Source organism: Triticum urartu, chromosome 6 (assembly GCF_003073215.2).
Source record: "Triticum urartu cultivar G1812 chromosome 6, Tu2.1, whole genome shotgun sequence".
In the NCBI taxonomy this organism is placed as follows: Eukaryota; Viridiplantae; Streptophyta; class Magnoliopsida; order Poales; family Poaceae; genus Triticum; species Triticum urartu.
Genome location: NC_053027.1, coordinates 568,626,398 through 568,648,525, shown reverse-complemented (window position 1 = coordinate 568,648,525; position 22,128 = coordinate 568,626,398). Strand labels below are relative to the sequence as shown.

The 22,128-nt window shown below is 44.5% G+C and overlaps 2 protein-coding genes across 2 annotated transcripts; both read right to left on the bottom strand.

Moving 5' to 3' along the window:
• Positions 1-7,889: 7,889 nt before the first annotated feature.
• On the bottom strand, positions 7,890-8,491 carry LOC125513099 (defensin J1-2-like). The gene is made up of 2 exons (XM_048678144.1): positions 8,382-8,491; positions 7,890-8,288 (listed from the first exon to the last, which is right to left on the bottom strand). Exons 1-2 carry the CDS (start codon positions 8,476-8,478, stop codon positions 8,101-8,103), a joined length of 285 nt encoding a protein of 94 aa, XP_048534101.1. The 5' UTR covers positions 8,479-8,491; the 3' UTR covers positions 7,890-8,100.
• A 10,630-nt stretch (positions 8,492-19,121) lies between these two features.
• Positions 19,122-19,626, bottom strand: LOC125513098 (defensin J1-2-like). The gene is made up of 2 exons (XM_048678143.1): positions 19,518-19,626; positions 19,122-19,424 (listed from the first exon to the last, which is right to left on the bottom strand). Exons 1-2 carry the CDS (start codon positions 19,612-19,614, stop codon positions 19,249-19,251), a joined length of 273 nt encoding a protein of 90 aa, XP_048534100.1. The 5' UTR covers positions 19,615-19,626; the 3' UTR covers positions 19,122-19,248.
• Positions 19,627-22,128: the final 2,502 nt, after the last annotated feature.

Below are 22,128 nucleotides of genomic sequence, written 5' to 3'. Positions count from 1 at the left end.
CTAGAGTCAATAATCTAGTTCACATCGATATGTGATTAACACTCAAGGTCACATCCCCATGTGACTAACACCCAAAGAGTTTACTAGAGTCAATAATCTAGTTCACATTTACCATGTGATTAACACTCGATGAGTTCTGGGTTTGATCATGTTATTCTTGTGAGAGAGGTTATAGTCAACGGGTCTGAACCTTTCAGATCCGTGTGTGCTTTACAAATCTCTATGTCATCTCCTAGATGTAGCTACCACGTTCTATTTGGAGCTATTCCAAATAACTGTTCTACTTGGAGCTATTCTAAATTGTTGCTCCATTATACGTATCCGGTATCTCTACTCAGAGCTATCCGGATAGGTGTTAAGCTTGCATTGACGTAACCCTTTACGACGAACTCTTTTACCACCTCCATAATCGAGAAAATTCCTTAGTCCACTAGTTACTAAGGATAACTTTGACCGCTGTCCTGTGATCCATTCTTGGATCACTCTTGTACCCCTTGACTGACTCATGGCAAGGCACACTTCAGGTGCGGTACACAGCATAGCATACTGTAGAGCCTATGTCTTAAGCATAGGGGACGACCTTCGTCCTTTCTCTCTATTCTACCGTGGTCGAGCTTTAAGTCTTAACTTCATACCTTACAACTCAGGCAAGAACTCCTTCTTTGACTGATCCATCTTGAACAACTTCAAGATCATGTCAAGGTATGTGCTCATTTGAAAGTACCATTAAGCGTTTTGATCTATCCTTATAGATCTTGATGCTCAATGCTCAAGTAGCTTAATCCAGGTTTTCCATTGAAAACACTTTCCAAATAACCCTATATGCTTTCCAGAAATTCTACGTCACTTCTGATCAACAATATGTCAACAACATATACTTATCAGAAATTCTATAGTGCTCCCACTCACTTCTTTGGAAATACAAGTTTCTCATAAACTTTGTATACACCAAAATCTTTGATCATCTCATCAAAGCATACATTCCAACTCCGAGATGCCTACTCCAGTCCTTAGAAGGATTGCTGGAGCTTTGCATACTTATTAGCATCTTTCAGGATTGACAAAAACCTTCCGGTTGTATCATATACAACCTTTCCTTAAGAAAATCGTCGAGGAAACAATGTTTTGACATCCTATATGCAAGATTTCATAAACAATGCAGTGACTGCTAATATAATTCCAACAGACTCTTAGCATCGCTACGAGTGAGAAAATCTCACCGTAGTCAACTCCTTGAACTTGTCAGAAAACATCTTAACGACAAGTCGAGCTTTCTTAATGGTGACATTTACCATCATTGTCCGTCTTTCTTTTAAAATCCATCTGTACTCAATAGCCTCACGACCATCGAGCTGTTCTGTCAAAGTCTAGACTTTGTTTCCATACATGGATCCTCTCTCGGATTTTATGGCCTCAAGCCATTTATCGGAATCTGGGCCCAGCATCGCTTCTCCATAGCTCGTAGGTTCATTGTTGTCTAGCAACATGACTTCCAAGACAGGATTACGTACCACTCTGAAGTAGTACGCATCCTTGTCATCCCACGAGGTTTGGTAGTGACTTGATCTGAAGTTTCATGATCACTATCATAAGCTTCCACTTCAATTGGTGTAGGTGCCACAAGAACAACTTCCTGTGCCCTGCCACACACTAGTTGAAGAGACGGTTCAATAACCTCATCAAGTCTCCACCATCCTCTCACTCAATTCTTTCGAGAGAAACTTTTCCTCGAGAAAGGACCCGATTCTAGAAACAATCCCTTATTGCTTTCGGATCTGAGATAGGAGGTATACCCAACTGTTTTGGGTGTCCTATGAAGATGCATTTATCCACTTTGGGTTCGAGCTTATCAGCCTGAAACTTTTTCACATAAGCGTCGCAGCCCCAAACTTTTAAGAAATGATAGCTTAGGTTTCTCTAAACCATAGTTCATACGGTGTCATCTCATCGGAATTACGTGGTGCCCTATTTAAAGTGAATGTGGTTGTCTCTAATGCCTAACCCATAAACTATCGTGGTAATTCGATAAGAGACATCATGGTATGCATCATATCCAATAGGGTGCAGTTATGATGTTCGGACACACCATCACATTATGGTGTTCCAGGCTGTATTAGTTGTGAAACAATTTCCACAATGTCTTAATTCTGTGCCAAACTCGTAATTCAGATATTCATCTCTATGATCATATCATAGATATTTTATCCTCTTGTCACGACGATCTTCAACTTCACCCTGAAATTACTTGAACCTTTCAATAATTCAGACTCGTGATTCATCAAGTAAATATACTTAGCATCTACTCAAATCATCTGTGAAGTAAGAATATAACGATATCCACTACATGCCTCAGCACTCATTGGATTGCACACATCAAAATGTATTACTTCCAACAAGTTGCTTTCTAGTTCCATTTTACTGAAACCAAGGCTTTCAGTCATCTTGCCCATGTGGTATGATTTGCATGTCTCAAGTGATTCAAAATCAAGTGAGTCCAAACGATCCATCTGTATAGAGTTTCTTCATGCATATCTACCAACAAACATGGTTCGCATGTCTCAAACTTTTTAAAAATGAGTGAGTCCAAAGATCCATCAACATGGACCTTCTTCATGCGTTTTATACCGATATGACTTACGTGGCTGTGCCACAAGTAGGTGGTACTATCATTACTATCTTTTGGCATGAACATGTGTATCACTACGATCGAGATTCAATAAACCACTCATTTTAGGTGTAAGACCATTGAAGGTATTATTCAAATAAACAGAGTAACCATTATTCTCTTTAAATGAATAACCGTATTGCGATAGACATAATCCAATCATGTCTATGCTCAACGCAAACACCAAATAACAATTATTTAGGTTTTAATACCAATCTCGATGGTAGAGGGAGCGTGCGATGCTTGATCATATCAACCCTGGAAACACTTCCAACACATATCGTCAGCTCGCCTTTAGCTAGTCTCCGTTTATTCCGTAGCTTTTATTTCGAGTTACTAGCACTTAGCAACCGAACCAGTATCTAATACCCTGGTGCTACTAGGAGTACTAGTAAAGTACACATCAACACAATGTATATCCAATATACTACTATCGACTTTGCCAGCCTTCTCATCTACCAAGTATCTAGGGTAATTCTGCTCCAGTGGTTGTTCCCCTTATTACAGAAGCACTTAGTCTCGGGTTTGGGTTCAACCTTGGGTTTCTTCACTAGAGCAGCAGCTGAATTGCTGTTTCATGAAGTGTCCCTTTTGCCCTTGCCCTCCTTGAAACTAGTGGTTTCACAAACCATCAACAATTGATGCTCCTTCTTGATTTCTACTTTCGCGGTGTCAAACATCGCGAATATCTCAAGGATCATCATATATGTCCCTAATATATCATAGTTCATCACGAAGCTCTAGCAGCTTGGTGGTAATGACTTCGGAGAACCATCACTATTTCATCTGGAAGATCAACTCCCACTCGATTCAAGCGATTGTTGTACTCAGACAATCTGAGCACAAGTTCAACAATTGAGCTTTTCTCCTTAGTTTGTAGGCTAAGAAACTCGTCGGAGGTCTTATACCTCTTGACGTGGGCACAAGCCTGAAATCCCAATTTCAGCCCTCAAAACATCTCATATGTTTTGCGACGTTTCAAAAACGTCTTCGGTGCCTCAACTCTAAACCGTTTAACCGAACTATCACGTAGTTATCAAAATGTGTATGTCAGATGTTCGCAACATCCACAGACGACGTTCGAGGTTCAGCACACTGAGCGGTGCATTAAGGACATAAGCCTTCTACGAAGCAACGAGGACAATCCTCGGTTTACGGACCTAGTCCGCATAATTGCTACTATCAACTTTCAACTAATTTTTTTCTCTAGGAACATATCTAAACAGTAGAACTGAAGCGCGAGCTACGACATAATTTGCAAAAACCTTTTGACTATGTTCAGGATAATTAAGTTCATCTTATGAACTCCCACTCAGATAGACATCCCTCTAGTCATCTAAGTGATTACATGATCCGAGTCAACTAGGCCGTGTCCGATCATCACGTGAGACGGACTAGCCAACGTCGGTGAACATCTTCATGTTGATCGTATCTTCTATACGACTCATGCTCGACCTTTCGGTCTTCTGTGTTCCGAGGCCATGTCTGTACATGCTAGGCTCGTCAAGTTAACCCTAAGTGTTTCGCGTGTGTAAATCTGGCTTACACCCGTTGTATGTGAACGTAAGAATCTAACACCCGATCATCACGTGGTGCTTCGAAACACGAACTGTCGCAACGGTGCACAGTTAGGGGAGAACACTTCTTGAAATTGTTGTAAGGGATCATCTTATTTACTACCGTCGTTCTAAGCAAATAAGATGTATAAACATGATAAACATCACATGCAATCAAATAGTGACATGATATGGCCAATAGCATAGTGCTCCTTTTGATCTCCATCTTCGGGGCTCCATGATCATCATCGTCACCGGCATGACACCATGATCTCCATCATCGTGTCTTCATGAAGTTGTCACGTCATCTATTAATTCTACTACTACAGCTAACAGTTAGCAATAAAAGTAAAGTAATTACATGACGTTTAAGTTGACACGCAGGTCATAAATAAATAAAGACAACTCCTATGGCTCCTGCCGGTTGTCATACTCATCGACATGCAAGTCGTGATTCCTATTACAAGAACATGATTAATCTCATACATCACATATATCATTCATCACATCCTTTTGGCCATATCACATCACATAGCATACCCTGCAAAAACAAGTTAGACGTCCTCTAATTGTTGTTTGCATGTTTTACGTGGCTGCTATGGGTTTCTAGCAAGAACGTTTCTTACCTACGCAAAACCACAGCGTGATATGCCAATTGCTATTTACCCTTCATAAGGACCCTTTTCATCGAATCCGATCCGACTAAAGTAGGAGAGACAGACACCCGCTAGCCACCTTATGCATCTAGTGCATGTCAGTCGGTGGAACCTGTCTCACGTAAGAGTACGTGTAAGGTCGGTCCGGGCCGCTTCATCCCACGATGCCGCCGAATCAAGATAAGACTAGTAACGGCAAGCATATTGAACAAAATCAACGCCCACAACTACTTTGTGTTCTACTCGTGCATAGAAACTACGCAATAGACCTAGCTCATGATGCCACTGTTGGGTAACGTAGCAGAAATTCAAAATTTTTCTACGTGTCACCAAGATCAATCTATGGAGAGACTAGCAACGAGGGGAAGGAGAGTGCATCTACATACCCTTGTAGATCGCTAAGCGGAAGCGTTCAAGAGAACGGGGTTGATGGAGTCGTACTCGTCGTGATTCAAATCACCGATGATCCTAGCGCCGAACGGACGGCACCTCCGTGTTCAACACACGTACGGAGCAGCGACGTCTCCTCCTTCTTGATCCAGCAAGGGGGGAGGAGAGGTTGATGGAGATCCAGCAGCACGACGGCATGGTGGTGGAAGTAGCGGGATTCCAAGAGGGCTTCGCCAAGCGCTGCGGGAGGAGGGAGATGTGTCACGGGAGGGAGAGGGAGGCGCCAGGCCTCAGGTATGGTTGCTCCTCCTTTTCCCCACTATATATAGGGCCAAGGGAGAGGGGGGAGGCGCAGCCCTTGCCCCTTCCTCCAAGGAAGGGTGCGGCCAAGGGGAGGAGTCCCTCCTCCCCAAGGCACCTCGGAGGTGCCTTCCCCCTTTAGGACTCTTCCTCTCCCTTGATTCTTGGCGCATGGGCCTCTTGGGGCTGGTGCCCTTGGACCATATAGGCCAAGGCGCACCAGCTACAGCCCCCCGGGACCCTTCCGGTGGTCCCGGTACAATACCGATGACCCCGAAACTTGTCCTGATGGCCGAAACAGGATTTCCTATATATAAATCTTTACCATTCCGGAACTCCTCGTGACGTCCGGGATCTCATCCGGTAATCCTAACAACATTCGGTAACCGCGTACATACTTTCCCTATAGCCCTAGCGTCATCGAACCTTAAGTGTGTAGACCCTACGGGTTCGGGAACCATGCAGACATGACCGAGATAACTCTCCGGTCAATGACCAACAGCGGGATCTGGATACCCATGTTGGTTCCCACATGCTTCACGATGATCTCATCGGATGAACCACGATGTCAAGGACTTAATCAATCCCGTATACAATTCCCTTTGTCTATCGGTACGACACTTGCCCGAGATTCGATCGTCGGTCTCCCGATACCTTGTTCAATCTCGTTACCGGCAAGTCTCTTTACTCGTTCCGTAACACATCATCCCGTGATCAACTCCTTGATCACATTGTGCACATTATGATGATGTCCTACCGAGTGGGCCCAGAGATACCTCTCCGTCACACGGAGTGACAAATCCCAGTCTCGATTCGTGCCAACCCAACAGACACTTTCGGAGATACCTGTAGTGTACCTTTATAGCCACCCAGTTACGTTGTGATGTTTGGCACACCCAAAGTATTCCTACGGTATCCGGGAGTTGCACACATCTCAATGGTCTAAAAGGAAATGATAACTTGACATTAGAAAAGCTTAGCATACGAACTACACGATCTTTGTGCTAGGCTTAGGATTGGGTCTTGGTCCATCAACATCATTCTCCTAATGATGTGATCCGTTATCAATGACATCCAATGTCCATGGTCAGGAAACCGTAACCCATCTATTGATCAACGAGCTAGTCAACTAGAGGCTTACTAGGGACAATGGTGTGTCTATGTATCCACCATGTATATCTGAGTTCCTATCAATAACAATCTAAGCATGGATAATAAACGATTATCAATGAACAAGAAATATAATAATCATTTATTATTGGCCTCTAGGGCATCTTGCGCCAGATGCTCGAGGTACGCCTGCTCCTGCGCCAGCGTCGCTCCCATCCAGACCGGCGGCTCGCGTACCCACTCGCGCACTACTCCCGGCCAGGAGTAGCGCTCAATGGGGAATGGCTCCCGCTCCGGCTCCAGCTTGATGGGGGATGGCGGGGCCACCGGCGGCACCCCGTTGTCGCCCGCCGCAGAGAGGGCAAGGGCCTGCGCAATTGCCGCCTCGTACCGAGCCTCCTCGTCCGCCTCCGCCGCCTCCGACCTGCGCCGCTCGTCCTCCTCGCTCTTCCGGTAGACGGTCGCAAGGGCCTCCTGGTCCTCCTCGCGGACGACGAGCGCCGGTGGCGGCGACCTCCGGTCGACCTCGCGCACGCCCCATCGCCTCGCTTCCTCGTGCTCGAAGGTGAACCACCTCGCCCAGTTGGGCGAGTTGGTTGCGTAGGCGGGGTTGCGACCCTTGCCCTCTCCGCGATGGGCGATCGCGTGGTGCCGCCGGTGGCCCCACCGTCCCCTATCAAGCCGAAGCCCGAGCCCGAGCCCATCGCGCGCTTCTCCTGGAGGGGAGTGGTGCGTGAGTGGGTGTCCGCGCCACCGGTTTGGCTAGGGGCGACGCCGGCGCAGGAGCAGGCGTACCTCGAGATGTGGTGCCAGCGCCGGCTGGCAGAGGAGCGCCGTCGCGGCGAGTACGAGGAGATGCTCGAGCGCGACCTCGAGGAGGAGCAGCGCGAGGCCGAGGAGGAGGCGCGCCAGGCCGCGGCTGCACAGGCGGCTGCACACCCCCCGCCCCGACACTGCCTACGCCGGCACAGCCCGACATGACGGCGCTCTGGAACACGGCGTTCGCCTGGGCCGGGCCGGCGCCGACGCTCATCGACCTCACGGACCCCGAGGACGACGACGACGACGCCTAGGGCAGCGCGCCGCCTCGTAGTTTAGGCTGTTTTTATTTTTTTTTCTAAATGCAAATGTGAACGCGTGGACTCTTGCCGGCCTTCGTGGCCGGCTTTAATGTTTAATAATGTTGTTTCTCTTTTTTTAATATGCATGCGTTCATTTTTTGGCACCGTCAAAATAGGTCTCAGGCCAGTGTTGGGCGCACGCGCCGACCCAAATGCGGAAGCGGGCATCCGTGTCCATCTGGCCGACCCAAACGGACAAAAAGCGGACGAAATTTTCGTCCGTTGGGTCGGCCCGTTGGAGTTGCTTTTATGCCACGAATAGAACTTATTAATTTATTTTAGTCGGAGTACATGCCGATCGTTCATGCATGCGGTGGTTGGAGGGATAAGCCGCAGTTCTTGTAGCAGATGCATTCCCAGGTGTTATGGCAATGGCCGTTGTCGAAACCCTCGTCCCGGCAGGGCCCGTTGCAGGTGCCTGCTATGATGCAAGTGTCGTTGGTCCACCTCCCGCTCTTCCGCTTTTCGCAGCCATGCGACCCCATTTTTCCTGCATCCATTCACAGACAATACGAATTAACCATCAACTTAACTAATTTGGATCAGTCTGATCGGGAGATGTGTGGGATGATGCTCTTCCTACCAGATGACAGCACGAGCAGCATCAACAGCGACAGGCATATGAAAGCCTTGCCGGTTCCCAGTGGTCCTTCAGCAACCTTCTTCATGTATGATGCCATATCGAAGAGGTAATGTGTGTTATTTTTTCTAAATAAAATCGATGGTTGTGTGAGTATTTATAGCAAAAGTATATCAACGTCGACACGATTATTTGGTAAGATATTAATGCGTGCTATCAATGCATATCCTAATGTCTAGCTAATTTTAGTTCCGCTTCTAAACATGGCTGGTGCCTTATCCTAACGCCTAGTTTTAGACATGATTGATTGATTATGTCCTTTTTGAAGGAAAAATGGAGTAGGGGTACAATAATAAAGGGGAATAATTATCGTTTTCATAGGGAAGCAATATACAAGAAACTTTAAATCTATACCTATTATTAAAAAGAGAAGCGTTTCTTACCACTGTAATTTCATCCGTCCACCTTTCTCCCATAATTTTCGTCCGGCTCTATACTTTCTTTGGCAGTTTCACAAGACAATGGGACAGAATCTCTACTCCTAAAAGGAGGAGTTGATAGTCTCGCCTCACTCCCACCAACCCCTCGGTAAATCCTATATTACGCCCATGAGCGTCTTACAAACGACCATTCGCTCAAGCACAACCAATTTGTGCGGGCCCATTTGATGCATGCATTAACTCAATCAAATCTTCACTTTTCCAAAACAACTTCTTCATCCATTAACTCATTCAAATCAAATCTTAAGCAAACCTCTACTCCTAAGGGGGAGTTGGTAATCTCGACTCATGATACGTCTCTGTCGTATCTACTTTTCCAAACACTTTTGCCCTTGTTTTGGACTCTAACTTGTATGATTTGAATGGAACTAATCCGGACTGACGCTGTTTTCAGCAGAATTGCCATGGTGTTGTTTTATGTGCAGAAAACAAATATTCTCGGAATGACCTGAAACTCCACGGAACATCTTAGAAAAAATAATAAAAAATCCTTGCCAAAGATGAAGACCAGGGGGCCCACACCCTGTCCACGAGGGTGCGGGGCGCCCCCCCCCTCTAGGGCGCGCCCCTACCTCGTGGGCCCCCTGGATGCCCTCCGACGCCAACTCCAACTCTATATATTTGCTTTTGGAGAGAAAAAAAATCAGAGAGAATAAATCATCGCGTTTTACAATACGGAGCCACCGCCAAGCCCTAAAACCTCTCGGGAGGGCTGATCTGGAGTCCGTTCGAGGCTCCGGAGAGGGGGATTCGTCGCCGTCGTCATCATCAACCATCCTCCATCACCAATTTCATGATGCTCACTGCCGTGCGTGAGTAATTCCATCGTAGGCTTGCTGGACGGTGATGGGTTGGATGAGATTTATCATGTAATCGAGTTAGTTTTGTTAGGGTTTGATCCCTAGTATCCACTATGTTCTGAGATTGATGTTGCTATGACTTTGCTATGCTTAATGCTTGTCACTAGGGCCCGAGTGCCATGATTTCAGATCTGAACCTATTATGTTTTCATGAATATATGTGAGTTCTTGATCCTATCTTGCAAGTCTATAGTCACCTACTATGTGTTATGATCCGGCAACCCCGAAGTGACAATAATCGGGACCACTCCCGGTGATGACCATAGTTTGAGGAGTTCATGTATTCACTATGTGCTAATGCTTTGTTCCGGTTCTCTATTAAAAGGAGGCCTTAATATCCCTTAGTTTCCGAGCTGCCACGGGAGGGTAGGACAAAAGATGTCATGCAAGTTCTTTTCCATAAGCATGTATGACTATATACGGAATACATGCCTATATTACACAGATGAATTGGAGCTAGTTCTGTGTCACCCTATGTTATGACTGTTACATGATGAACCGCATCCGGCATAATTATCCATCACTGATCCGGTGCCTACGATTTTCCATATACTAGTTCTCGCTTATTTACTTTCCCGCTGCTACTGTTACAATCACTACAAAATACCAAAAACATTACTTTTGTTGTCTTTACTTTTGTTGCCGCTACCACCACTATCATATTACTTTGCTACTAAACACTTTGCTGCAGATACTAAGTTTCCAGGTGTGGTTGAATTGACAACTCAGCTGCTAATACTTGAGAATATTCTTTGGCTCCCCTTGTGTCGAATCAATAAATTTGGGTTGAATACTCTACCCTCGAAAGCTGTTGCGATCCCCTAAACTTATGGGTTATTAACTCACTCCCACAAAACCCCTCGGCAAAACCTATATTACGCCAACGAGCGTCTTACAGACGACCATTCGCTCAAGCACAACCAATTTGGGCAGGCCCATTTCATGCGTGCATTAACTCAATCAAATCCGCACTTTTCCAAATCAACTCCATCCATTAACTCGTTCAAATCAAATCTTAAGAAAATCTCCACTCCTAAAGAGGGAGTTGGTAGTCTCGCCTCACTCCCACCAATCCCTTGGTATACCCTATCACTAATAGAAAAATGACCTTTAGTCCTGGTTCGTAAGGACCTTTAGTAGATTTTAATTTTAATAACTGACCAAAATAAGTAGTTTGACCATAGTTTGACCACAATTTAACCAGATTTGACCAAAATTCAAAAAAAATGAAATAATTATTTAGTAACACTAATATTATTGATAATTTTTTAGTAATATTAATATTTCTTGAATAAGTAGTTTGACCGGATTTAACCAAAATTCAAAAAAACTGAAATTTGAGCATAACTTTTTTCCTTTCAGAATTTTAGGATTCTAAAAATTTGCAAAATGGCCTACGGCCATCAAAATCGGAACTGGATTTTCGTGCTGAACATTTTGATATATTATACGTTTTTTTGACATCGTATGCAAAAGATATAGTCATTTACTTTTTCATAACACTTTTTTGCAAAACATGTCGAAATTTATCTTTTTAAATGTCCCTAACTACTAGATGTTGTAACATAACTATATCTCGTAGAATTTTATTTTTTGAAGTTTTTATTATTTTCTTTTGTTTTTTTAAAACTGAAAAGGCGACAGGGGGTGGGGGCATAGAGTTTGAGAATTGCCCTTTAGTCCCGGTTTGTGACACAAACCGGGACTAAAGGGCTCGTGGGGCCCCGGCCTAACGCCAGCCTGCCACCACCCCTTTACTCCCGGTTCATGGCATGAACCGGTACTAAAGGTTCAACACGAACCAGGATTAATGACTGCCGCCCGCCTAGCCGTTAGAACCGACACTAATGTGTCTCGCGTAAAGTAGTTTTTCTACTAGTGTATATTATGCCCACGAGCGTCTTTAGATGACCATTTGCTCAAGCGCAACCAATTTGGGTGGGCACATTTTATGCGTGATTAACTCAATCAAATTCGCACTATCCCAAACAGCTTCATCCATTAACTCGTTCAAATCAAATCTAAAGAAAATCTCTACTCTTAAAGGGAGAGTTGGTAATCTCGCCTCACTCCCACCAACCCCTCAGCAAATCCTATATTACGTCCATGAGCGTCTTACAAACAACCATTCGCTCAAGCACAACCAATTTGTGCGGGCCCATTTGATGCATGCATTAACTCAATCAAATCTGCACTTTTCCAAAATAACTTCTTTATCCATTAACTCATTCAAATCAAATCTTAAAGTAAATCTCTACTCCTAAGGGGGGAGTTGGTAATCTCGCCTCACTCCCACTAACCCCTCGGCAAAACCTATATGACGCCCACGAGCTTCTTACAAACGACCATTCGCTCAAGCGCAACCAATTTGGGCGGGCCCATTTGATGCGTGCATTAACTCAATCAGATCTGCACTTTTCCAAAAGCAATTTCATCAATTAACTCGTTCAAATCAAAATCTTAAGAAAATCTCTTCTCCTAAAGGGGGAGTTGGTAGTCTAGCCTCACTCCCACCTACCCCTCGACAAACCCCATATTACGATCACGAGCGTCTTACATACGACCATTCGCTCAAGCACAACCAATTTGGGTGGGCCCATTTGATGCGTGCATTAACTCAATCAAATTTGCACTTTTCCGAAACAAGTTCATCCATTAACTCGTTCAAATCAAATCTTAAGAAAATATGTATTCCTAAAGGGGGAGTTGGTAGTCTCTCCTCACTTCCACCAACCCCTCGGCAAACCTTATATTACGCCTAGGAGAGTCTTACAAACGACCATTCGCTCAAGCGCAACCGATTTGGGCGGGCCAATTTGATGCGTGCATTAACTCAATCAGATCTGCACTTTTCCAAGACAACTTCATCCATTAACTCGTTCAGATCAAATATTAAGAAAATATCTACTCCTAAACGGGGAGTTGGTAGTCTCGCCTCACTCCCACCTACCCCTCGACAAACCCCATATTACGACCACGAGCGTCTTACAGACGACCATTCCCTCAAGCGCAACCAATTTGGGCGGGCTCATTTAATGCGTGCATTAACTCAACCAAATATGCACTTTTCCAAGACAACTTCATCCATTAACTCGTTCAAATCAAAGCTTAAGAAAATCTCACATAATTCTAAGTTTTTCTTGTGTTTCACTACTCATACCCAAATCAAATCAAACCATACCAAAACATGAAGTATAATCAAAGTTAGCAGGCCCATTTGACGCTTGCGTCCGTTTTTATTTTTCGTTTTTAATATGTTACGTGTTTTGGTATTCTTTTTTCTGTTTCATTTTTTCTGTGAACTATTGGTTGGTTTTTGGCTCGACATACCGCCGGAATCAGCGCAAACCTGTATTCAAATCCAATCTAAAGAAAATCTGACCTAAATCTAAACTTTCCTTGTCTTCCACTACTCATACCCAAATCAAATCAAATCTTACCAAAACATCATGTATAATCAAAGTTAGCCGACCCATTTGACGCGTGCACACATTTTTTTCTATGCTTCGTTTTTTGGTATTCTTTTTTTTGTTTCATTTTTTCTATGAGCAATAGGTTGTTTTTTTGCTCGGCATACCATCGGAATTGTTACAGACGCGTATGCCATGGTGAGTTGGTAGCGTTGCCTCCATTCTGGTTAAACCTCCCCCACATTTGAACTGGTTTTTAGCCCACTAATCTATTTAATCTGATTTTATCTACCAAATTTAGGAAATGAATCCATCACGGTGATCCATAATCAATTTTGAAAACCAAATCTATGGAAAGAAATCAATGTTTGATAACACAAGGCACATTTATGAAAAGGAATCAATGTCAATGCATCATGGATACATCCTTAAATTCTTTTATTAAAGTGTTTTTAGCTCTTGATATTATATTACGGTTGTCGATATATCCATTCACATATCACCGTGAGAAACATTTTTTGTTGGGAGAAAAAATTGAAGGAATAAAATGAGAGTGATTTATCGGTAAAAAAGAATTCGCCAAGGCAGCCTGGTGTGCAAGAAGATTTGGAATATGTCTGCGAGATACAATTAATGTTGAGTTACAAAAATACATATGGCCTCATTGCAACGCATGGGCAATTAACTAGCATGAGCGGTATGTTACTTGAATTGTCAGATAATTTTTCGCTACAACAAATTAGCTGAATCTATCATTGGCGTAAGATTATGTGAGATGTCCACTTGTCCCGTAAAAAAATATGTGGAAACATGTGGGTCTCCTACTTATATTATGCGATAGATGTGGATGTGGATGTGGATCGGGGTTGGGGTTGTTCTGCTTAGTTACAGTTGTCTGAGCAGAATAATTTTCCTACTTTAGAAAATGTGACAAATTGCATTTCATTAGAGATGGATTTGTAGCATATTGCATGAGCGAGCAATTCACATTTTTTCACCAAGTCGTACAATTTTTGAGTTAGGATAGAAGGCTAAATGCATTGCTTGGTTGCTTCAATAGTTAATAATGGATACAGTGGCATATCAGTTGCATGCCAAAAATGGACATCATATTATTTGTGGAATGCACGACATTCAACTGTATGTTACAACATGGCAATGTCTCAGGAGATACATCTACCTTCTTTGCTCAGGAAGGTCACGAACGGCGCACGCCTTCTACCCTTGATGGGGGTGGAGGATCGATACAAACACGCGGGGGGGGGGGGGGGGGGGGGGGGGGGGGGGGAGTGGATCAAGGCGGATAGCGAAATATTGATTTTGGAATGAGTGAAACAATAAATTTAGTTTTTGAGATATATTTTGTAATGAACGAAAACAATTTTCCGAATAAGTGATATACTACTTTTGGAACGAGTAAAATAATATTATTTGAAATGAGTGAAACTTTAAAATTAAAACTAGTTCAAATGTATTTTTGATTGATCTGGTTAAAAATTAGTTTTCAAAAATGGGTGAAAACATTTTTTGCAATAAGTGAAATTATTTTTCAAAGGGAGTGAAATAGATGGTTTAAAATAAGTGAAACCAGTGTTTAAAAATAACTAAATTTGTTTTTTATGAGTGAAATTAGTTTTTTGAATTTAGTGAAATGATCAAAATATGTTTTTATGAAATGCCAAAACATTCTTTTGTTTTATGAAAGTGATTTCAAAGATAATTAAAATATGTAAAATAAAAAGTAGTTCAAATATATCCAAGATTGATCTTGTTTTGAAGGCCTTGTCACCACAAATTCAATATAAAGTTTCAAAAATGGACATTTGGTTGAAAAACTACTAAGCATTCAAATATGAGGATGAAAATTAATACATATGAGATGTATGGGAAGAGAGATTGCATGCATACGTCGTTATTTCTCTGCATTCAACTCTCTGTAAAAGGCTAAAAAGGTATGCAGTGGCCCCACATGTGTTAATCCTGTCAGTTGTATTAATCGGGTATAGCAAAAGAAATCGATTTACAGTTTATATGGAGTCAGACTGCATGCATCTTGACGAAACCGACGGATGATGGATTGCCCACCGGTACACACCAGCATCGGTAAATTTACTTATTCGGCATAGCCCATGCACAAACATTATCTTGAAAGTATGACATAATTTAATCTTCCAGTTTCACCTAAACTACCTCCTCGAAAGTATGATTCGGTACACTCCTGGGCAGTACTGAAGCATGTATCCTGAGGAAAAAACACATCTATATTGCGAAGCTGCCTGATGAGGAAGGAATCCGGTACCAGCGGTCACGGCGGCCACGGTCTCTGTGCTCTGCCCTGCAGGAACTCCATCATTGGGGCATGTCGCTCTCCCTCATGGATTCCTCCATTGGCCACAAGAAAGCGGTATAATCTTTTGTTTTCTCTTTTTGTTGCTCATTCCTGAGCTGGAGCTTCTCTTTCGCTTATCCACCATACTCATGCCTTATCCTCCACTTATTAATTCCCAAGAAGGCTTGTTCTTAGACAACTTTGTCACATATTTAAATTGGTGAGATTTCGTGTTAGAAAGCGATGTGGGACTACTTAAGAAAAAATTAGGGGAGGGACTATATTTTAGAAAAGACTATTTTTTAATGAGAAGGCTAATTAGGAGCCCGCTTGGGCCTTGGCAGAACTGCATGGATGGGCCGACCCTAATTGAGCACCCGTATAGCTTCTTTTTCGTCCTGACTAACCTCCCGTGCAAAAAAAGGAATAACCTCCCAGGCTGACCCGCCTAACCCCTAAAGCATAGCCGCCCCCTACTCTACCCCTAGCCCGATCCCCATCTTCTCCCGGCGCCGTCACACGCTGACACACACTTTTTCTAGCCTAAAAAAGGCACACTTTTTCTCAACAAAAAAAAAACGCACACGTGCATAAAGGCACTGACAGCGCCCCTTGATCCCGCTCTCCGCCCCCGTTCGCCACTTCGGCGAGGCCACCGCCACTCCGACCTTCACTCTCATCCGTCAGCCGCCTCCTTCGATCCACGCTCCTCCTCCTCTCGTTTTCAGCCCATCGATCTACAAGCTCCAGCCATCGCCGACCCAGCCGCCCCAGCTGTTCTACATCGAGCAGCCGCCCCACCCCCTGCCGCTTGAGTCATCACGTTGACCCTGCTCCACCTCGCCGCGTGGCAGAAGCCATCTCCGCCGCCGGCAAAGGCGCCGTCCCTCACCCGATAACATGCCCTGACAACGGGTCCTCCATCCTCCCGTGCGAGGCACGGCCGCCGCCGGCGCATGACAAAATGGGCCCCATAGATAAGAGGAGACGAAAACACTTTTTTCCTAGATAAAGGATCACAATTTGAATACTAATAAATGCAGGAGTTTTTTTGTAAAATGAAACATTTTCAGATATCTACATAAAAATGGACCGCGGGTTCAATTACCAAAAACACAAAGTCTTTTTTGCAAAAAGTGCGCGACGGTGGATGGGCAGAAGCACTGCATGCTTTATTAATTATATTAGGGCTCGTGCGTTGCAACGGGTGAATTTTTTTTCATAATCTCCAATTCCCCTAATCACAATTTGCTACATCACCAAGATACACTATCTCTGCCAATATCGTGGAATCATCAATATATTTTTAAACTCATGAACATATTTGAAATCATGAACATTTTTCAAATGCATGAACACTTCTACAAATTTTCGAACATTTTCTAAAATCAAGAACATTTTTCCAATTTATGAACATTTTATACTATTTGCAAACATTTTTCTAAAATTGTGAATTTTTTAACAGTAATCGTGAAACGGCAAACATTTCTAGAATGGACAAACATTGTTTTGGAGATTGGTGAAACAATATTTGAAATTCACGAAAATTTTGTTGATTTAACAAATATTTCTTGGAATGCATGATCATTTTTGAATCAACGAACGTTCTATTAATGAATAAACTATTTCGTAAGTCACGAACAATTTTTGAAATTTTAGGATATTTCTCCATTCATGATTTTTTTGAATTTGCGAAATTTCATTGAAGTGCATTAGCATTTTTTTAATACACAGATTTTTATAAAAATCTTGAAAATTTATAGATTTCCTGATAATTTGTTTTCAAAATTTTGAACATCTTTTGAATAGATAAAACAAAATTTATAAAATCACGACCATTTTTTGATGCGAAACATTTTATGATTTATTATATATTTTATAAAAAAATCTCATTTTCTTATTGTCGAAACTTTTTGGAAGTCCCAAATTATTTAAAGTAGAAAGAACGAAAATGGGAAAGGACAAGAAAAAGAAAAAAAGAAATTTAAAAAACAGGCCGCCCGAACATGGGGCACAGACAAGTTTTTTGAGGGGTAGGTACAGACGATTGTGTTGCGTCTCCCTACACGCAGAGCGCCGTATAGGAGGTCACTGCATGGGCCAGGCCGGCCCACACGGGGATTCCCCGTGTGAAAACTTATAGGTGGCATTGGTTGTCTAAAAAAAGGGTGGCATTGGTAGGTATTGCCACTTCCATCTTCCATCTTCTCGATCAAATGCCTTCCTCGTCCTCCTCCATTTATTAATTCCCAAGAAGGCTTTTTTTCTTCTAAATGTTGCTCATTCCTGAGCTTGGCCCTCTCTTTCGTTTATCCATTAAATTCATGCCTCATCCTCCACTTATTAATTCCCAAGAAGGCTTGCTCTTAGACAACTTCGTCACATATTTAAATTGGTGAGATTCAGTGTTAGAAAGCAACGTGGGACTAATTTTTTTAGCAAGGGTGGGACTATTTTCTAATGAAAAGGCTGATTAGGAGCCCACTTGGGCCTTGGCGAAACCCTAATAGAGCACTCATATAGCTTTTTTTTCCAGCCTGACTAATTTCCTGCGCAAAAAAAGGAGCGACTTAGCAGGCTGGCCCACCTAACCCCTAAAGCCCATTTGCCCCCACTACTCTAACCCTAGTCGATCCCCTCAGCCTCCCGATCCCCATCTTCTCCCAGCGCCGTCACATGCACAGGCGCACTTTTTCTCAAAAAAAAAAAAAACGCACAGGCGCATAGAGGCAGTGACCAGCGCCGCTCGATCCCGCTCGCCGCCCCTGTTCGCCACTCCAACCTCCACTCTCATCCGTCAGCCGCTTCCATCCACCGCCGCCGCCATTCTGCAAGCTCCATCTGCTGCCGCCGCCGTTCTGCAAGCTCCAGCCGCCGCCGCCGATCCAGCCGCGCCGCCCCCAACCGCTCGAGCCGTCGCGTTGACCCTATCCACCTTGCTGCGCGACAGAAGCCATCTCTGCCGCCGGCAAGGGCGCCGCCCCTCACGCGAGCACATGCCCCGGTGAGGCGTCCACCATTCTCCCGTGCGAGGCACGGCGGCCGCCGGCGCATGACAAAATGGGCGCCATGGATAAGAGGAGAGGAAGACATTTTTTCTGGATAGTGCAGGTTTTTTTTGTAAAAACAAAACGTTTTCTCAGATCGACCTTAAAAGGGACTGCAGTTCAATTACCGAAAACCACAAGGGCTTTTCTGTAAAAAGTGCACGACGGAGATAGACATTGATATAGATAGATTAGGTGTAGATATAGATTTAGATAGAGATATGATTGGTGCTACAGTGTCACTTATAGACACTTTTTGTTCTAGGTGATGAGAGGATGCATGGGACTGATATGTTTCTTAGGCTGGTTCTGGCCGATTAATTTGAGAAATTGTCGACCCAACCAAATTCATGAAACAAATTCAAAATTGGTTACCGAGAGAGCTCCTTGAGAAATCATTGATCCGGTCAAAATCGTAAAACCAAATTTAAATATAACACCTCAATTAAATGGGGGCTTTAAAATTAAGGAGCATAGTGTATTACTCCCTCCATCCCTCAATATAAGATATTTTCGCAAACTTGAACGTCTTATATTCTAGGACATGGGGAGTAGATATTTATACCATGAATAGAACTTATTAGTTTGTTTTAGTGGGAGTGCATGCCAACCGAACTTGAACATCTTATATTGTGGGGCAGAGGGAATAGATGTTTATGGCATGAATAGAACTTGCTAATTTATTGTAGTCGGAGTACATGCCGATCGTTCATGCATGTGGTGGCTAGAGGGATAAGCCGGTGCAGTTCTTGTAGCAGATGCATGTCCAGAGGTTCTTGCAATGGCCGCTGTCGAAGCCCTCGTCTCTGCAGGGTGCGTTGCAGGTGCCTGGTATGAAGCAAGTGTCGTTGAGCCACTTCCCGCTCTTCCGCTTTATGCAGCCATACGACTCCATTTTTTCTGCATCCATCCACAGACAATACAAATTAACCATCAACTTAACTAATTTGGATCAGTCCGATCGGGAGATGTGTGGGATGATGCTCTTCCTACCAGATGACAGCACGAGCAGCATCAACAGCGACAGGCATATGAAAGCCTTGCCAGTTCCCAGTGGTCCTTCAGCAACCTTCTTCATGTACGATGCCATATCCAAAAGGTATCGTGTGTTGTTCTTTCTAAATGAAACTGATGGTTGTGTGAGTATTTATAGCAAAAGTATGTCAATGTTGACACGATTATTTCGTGAGATATTAATGTGTGCTATCAATACTTATCCTAATGTTATCCAAATCAAATCAAAATATATCTAAAGGCCGCCACCGCCACCCCCTCCTCTTCACCCTTCCCTCCCCTCATCACAAGATAAGAGAAGAGGAGAGAAGAGAAGAGGGACATCGGGTGAGCGAGCAGGTCAGGCAGCGGCCCAGATTCGCCGCGGCAGCCCAGGGCCTCGACGGAGGCCGGGACAGGACCTCCGACGATACGGACATGCCCGAGGACGGGAATCCTGCTTCCCTGTCGACTTCTACTCTGCTCATCCGTGCGGTCGTCAGGGGCAACCCACACCATGGAGCTTCCTCCGTCTGCTCCGGCAGTAGGTACTCTCTTGCCCACCTTCGATTTCCTCCCCTCCCCTCCCCTTCCCTCCCTTCATTTGGTTCCCTTCCTCACGCACGCAAGTCATGGCACCACCAGCGCCGAACCCTAGCCATCATTGTTTGGCTGGGAGAAGCAGCTCCTCGCCGGCTTCCCCTGCCTGCGCTCTCATGTAAGCCCCTCTGTTGTGCTCTCTCATGTGCCCACGACACCTTCTTGGTCGACGGAGATTAGTTCCTAATTTTGATTTGGACACAGTAGACACATGATGAGGATTAGGCGTGTGTAATGGGGATTGGGATGCAGATTTCAGATATGCAAATGTAATCACTACAAAATTTGCTCTATTTTGCGACGTTTCACTTGTATCATGCATAATCCTTTTTCCTCGCGGAAAATACCCCGTGGCGTTTTCTGGCCGTCTGGCCTAGGGTGCCTTAGGCGTGACGCGGGGGCGTGGGGGCTCCTCCTAGCGGCGGAGTGGTTCCCGCGGGCCTCGAGTACCTTAGGTGTGGTGGTGCAGCCGTTGGCTACGGGATGGCTCGGTGGTGCGGGAGCTCAGCCGGCGGCCCCCGCTAGGCCCAGATCTAGGCCCTCTGGGCCCCATCTGGGTTTGGGCGGGCCGAGGCTCTCTGCACGGCGACGAGGCTCCTTGGAGGTGGAGGTGGGGCGTCGACGGTGGCGTTGGCAGCCAGCGTGCTGCAACGTGGCGGGGGGACTTTGTGGGCCCATCTGGGCCAGTGGTGGCCTGGTCGGGCCGGTGGTGCCCTGGTTTGTCCCGGTTGTCGCGTCCGGTCCCCTCCCGCTCGGCTGCGTTGCTGGTGCCCCCGGGTCTGTTGTCCCCCTCTTCCTTCCTCTTGGCTTCGTGTCGATAGCCTTATTTTGGCGATGAAGTGGGTTCCAAGACCGTGGTGGCGCATGTTGGTGGGCGGCTGGTTTGGCAGAGCACTCGAATTGTCCAGGGTGGCAGGGATTTTTGGGGTCAGGAGAAATCCCTGTCGGCTCGTCCTGCACCGATTTGGTGACGTCTATGGGTGCCACCGTTCCTTCCTGAAGGGCTTCGGATGTACCCCCTCCCGACTACCCTTCACGTACCGGGGGAAACCCTAGGACTTGTCCGGACAACAGCAGTGTCGTCATCGCTTTCCTTCTTGAAGGTGTTGCTCGGTATGCGGCACTTCGGTGTGCTTGGAACGTGGTGGAACATCTACGTAGGGCGCAACGGTTGCCGGTCTTCTTTGTTCCGTCAAGTTGCCGATGTCGGCATTTGTTTCTCTTTCTTTCACTTGTTTTAATTTTTAGGCTTGGTTGTGTTGCGGCCCAGCATGCTTATTGTATCATGTGGTTGCTTTATAATGTAAAGCAGTGGGAACCCTTTATCGTCATTGCTTGTATGGACATGGTTCATGCATTATCTATAAGAGGGGGGCGAAAACCTATTTGGTACTAGATCATACCGGACGCGTTGCTGCGGGTTTTTGTTGTCGCAAAGATGATAACAATTGAAATCAATTATATGATAAATTTTATTGCAAGCAATGAATGTTGTATTTGTTTTATAGCACACAACACCAGCATGATGATTTAAACAACGGAAAAAAGAAGTAGATACCACAAGCCCAAGAGCTGGAACAATACCTGGGTTCCTCCATGGTCGGCTTCTGAATATAGTCAAATGGCCATATAAAATAATTAATATAAAAAAATCTAAATCACTCAATATTGAAACACTTGGTAAAACGAATAACTTAGAATAGTGGCGATCCATTGCAATGTGATGTAGTTTATTGTTGTGCAAGATAAACAAAATTTAGAAACTCTTAGGGGTGTTAAATTCTTAATCACATCATATACATCACCGTTTTGGCTATCCTTTCAGTTAATTAGTACCAAAAGTCACCACTATACACGATCACTGGACATTGGTGTAACCACATCCATGTGAAGCCACGTATATATCCTGGCATACATATAGTCAAATCAATCGAACTACGAAACATTCCTCCTGGATTCATCTGACCTACCTAGCTGAGGAGAAGGCATTTGGGCTCAAATAAAATTGGCA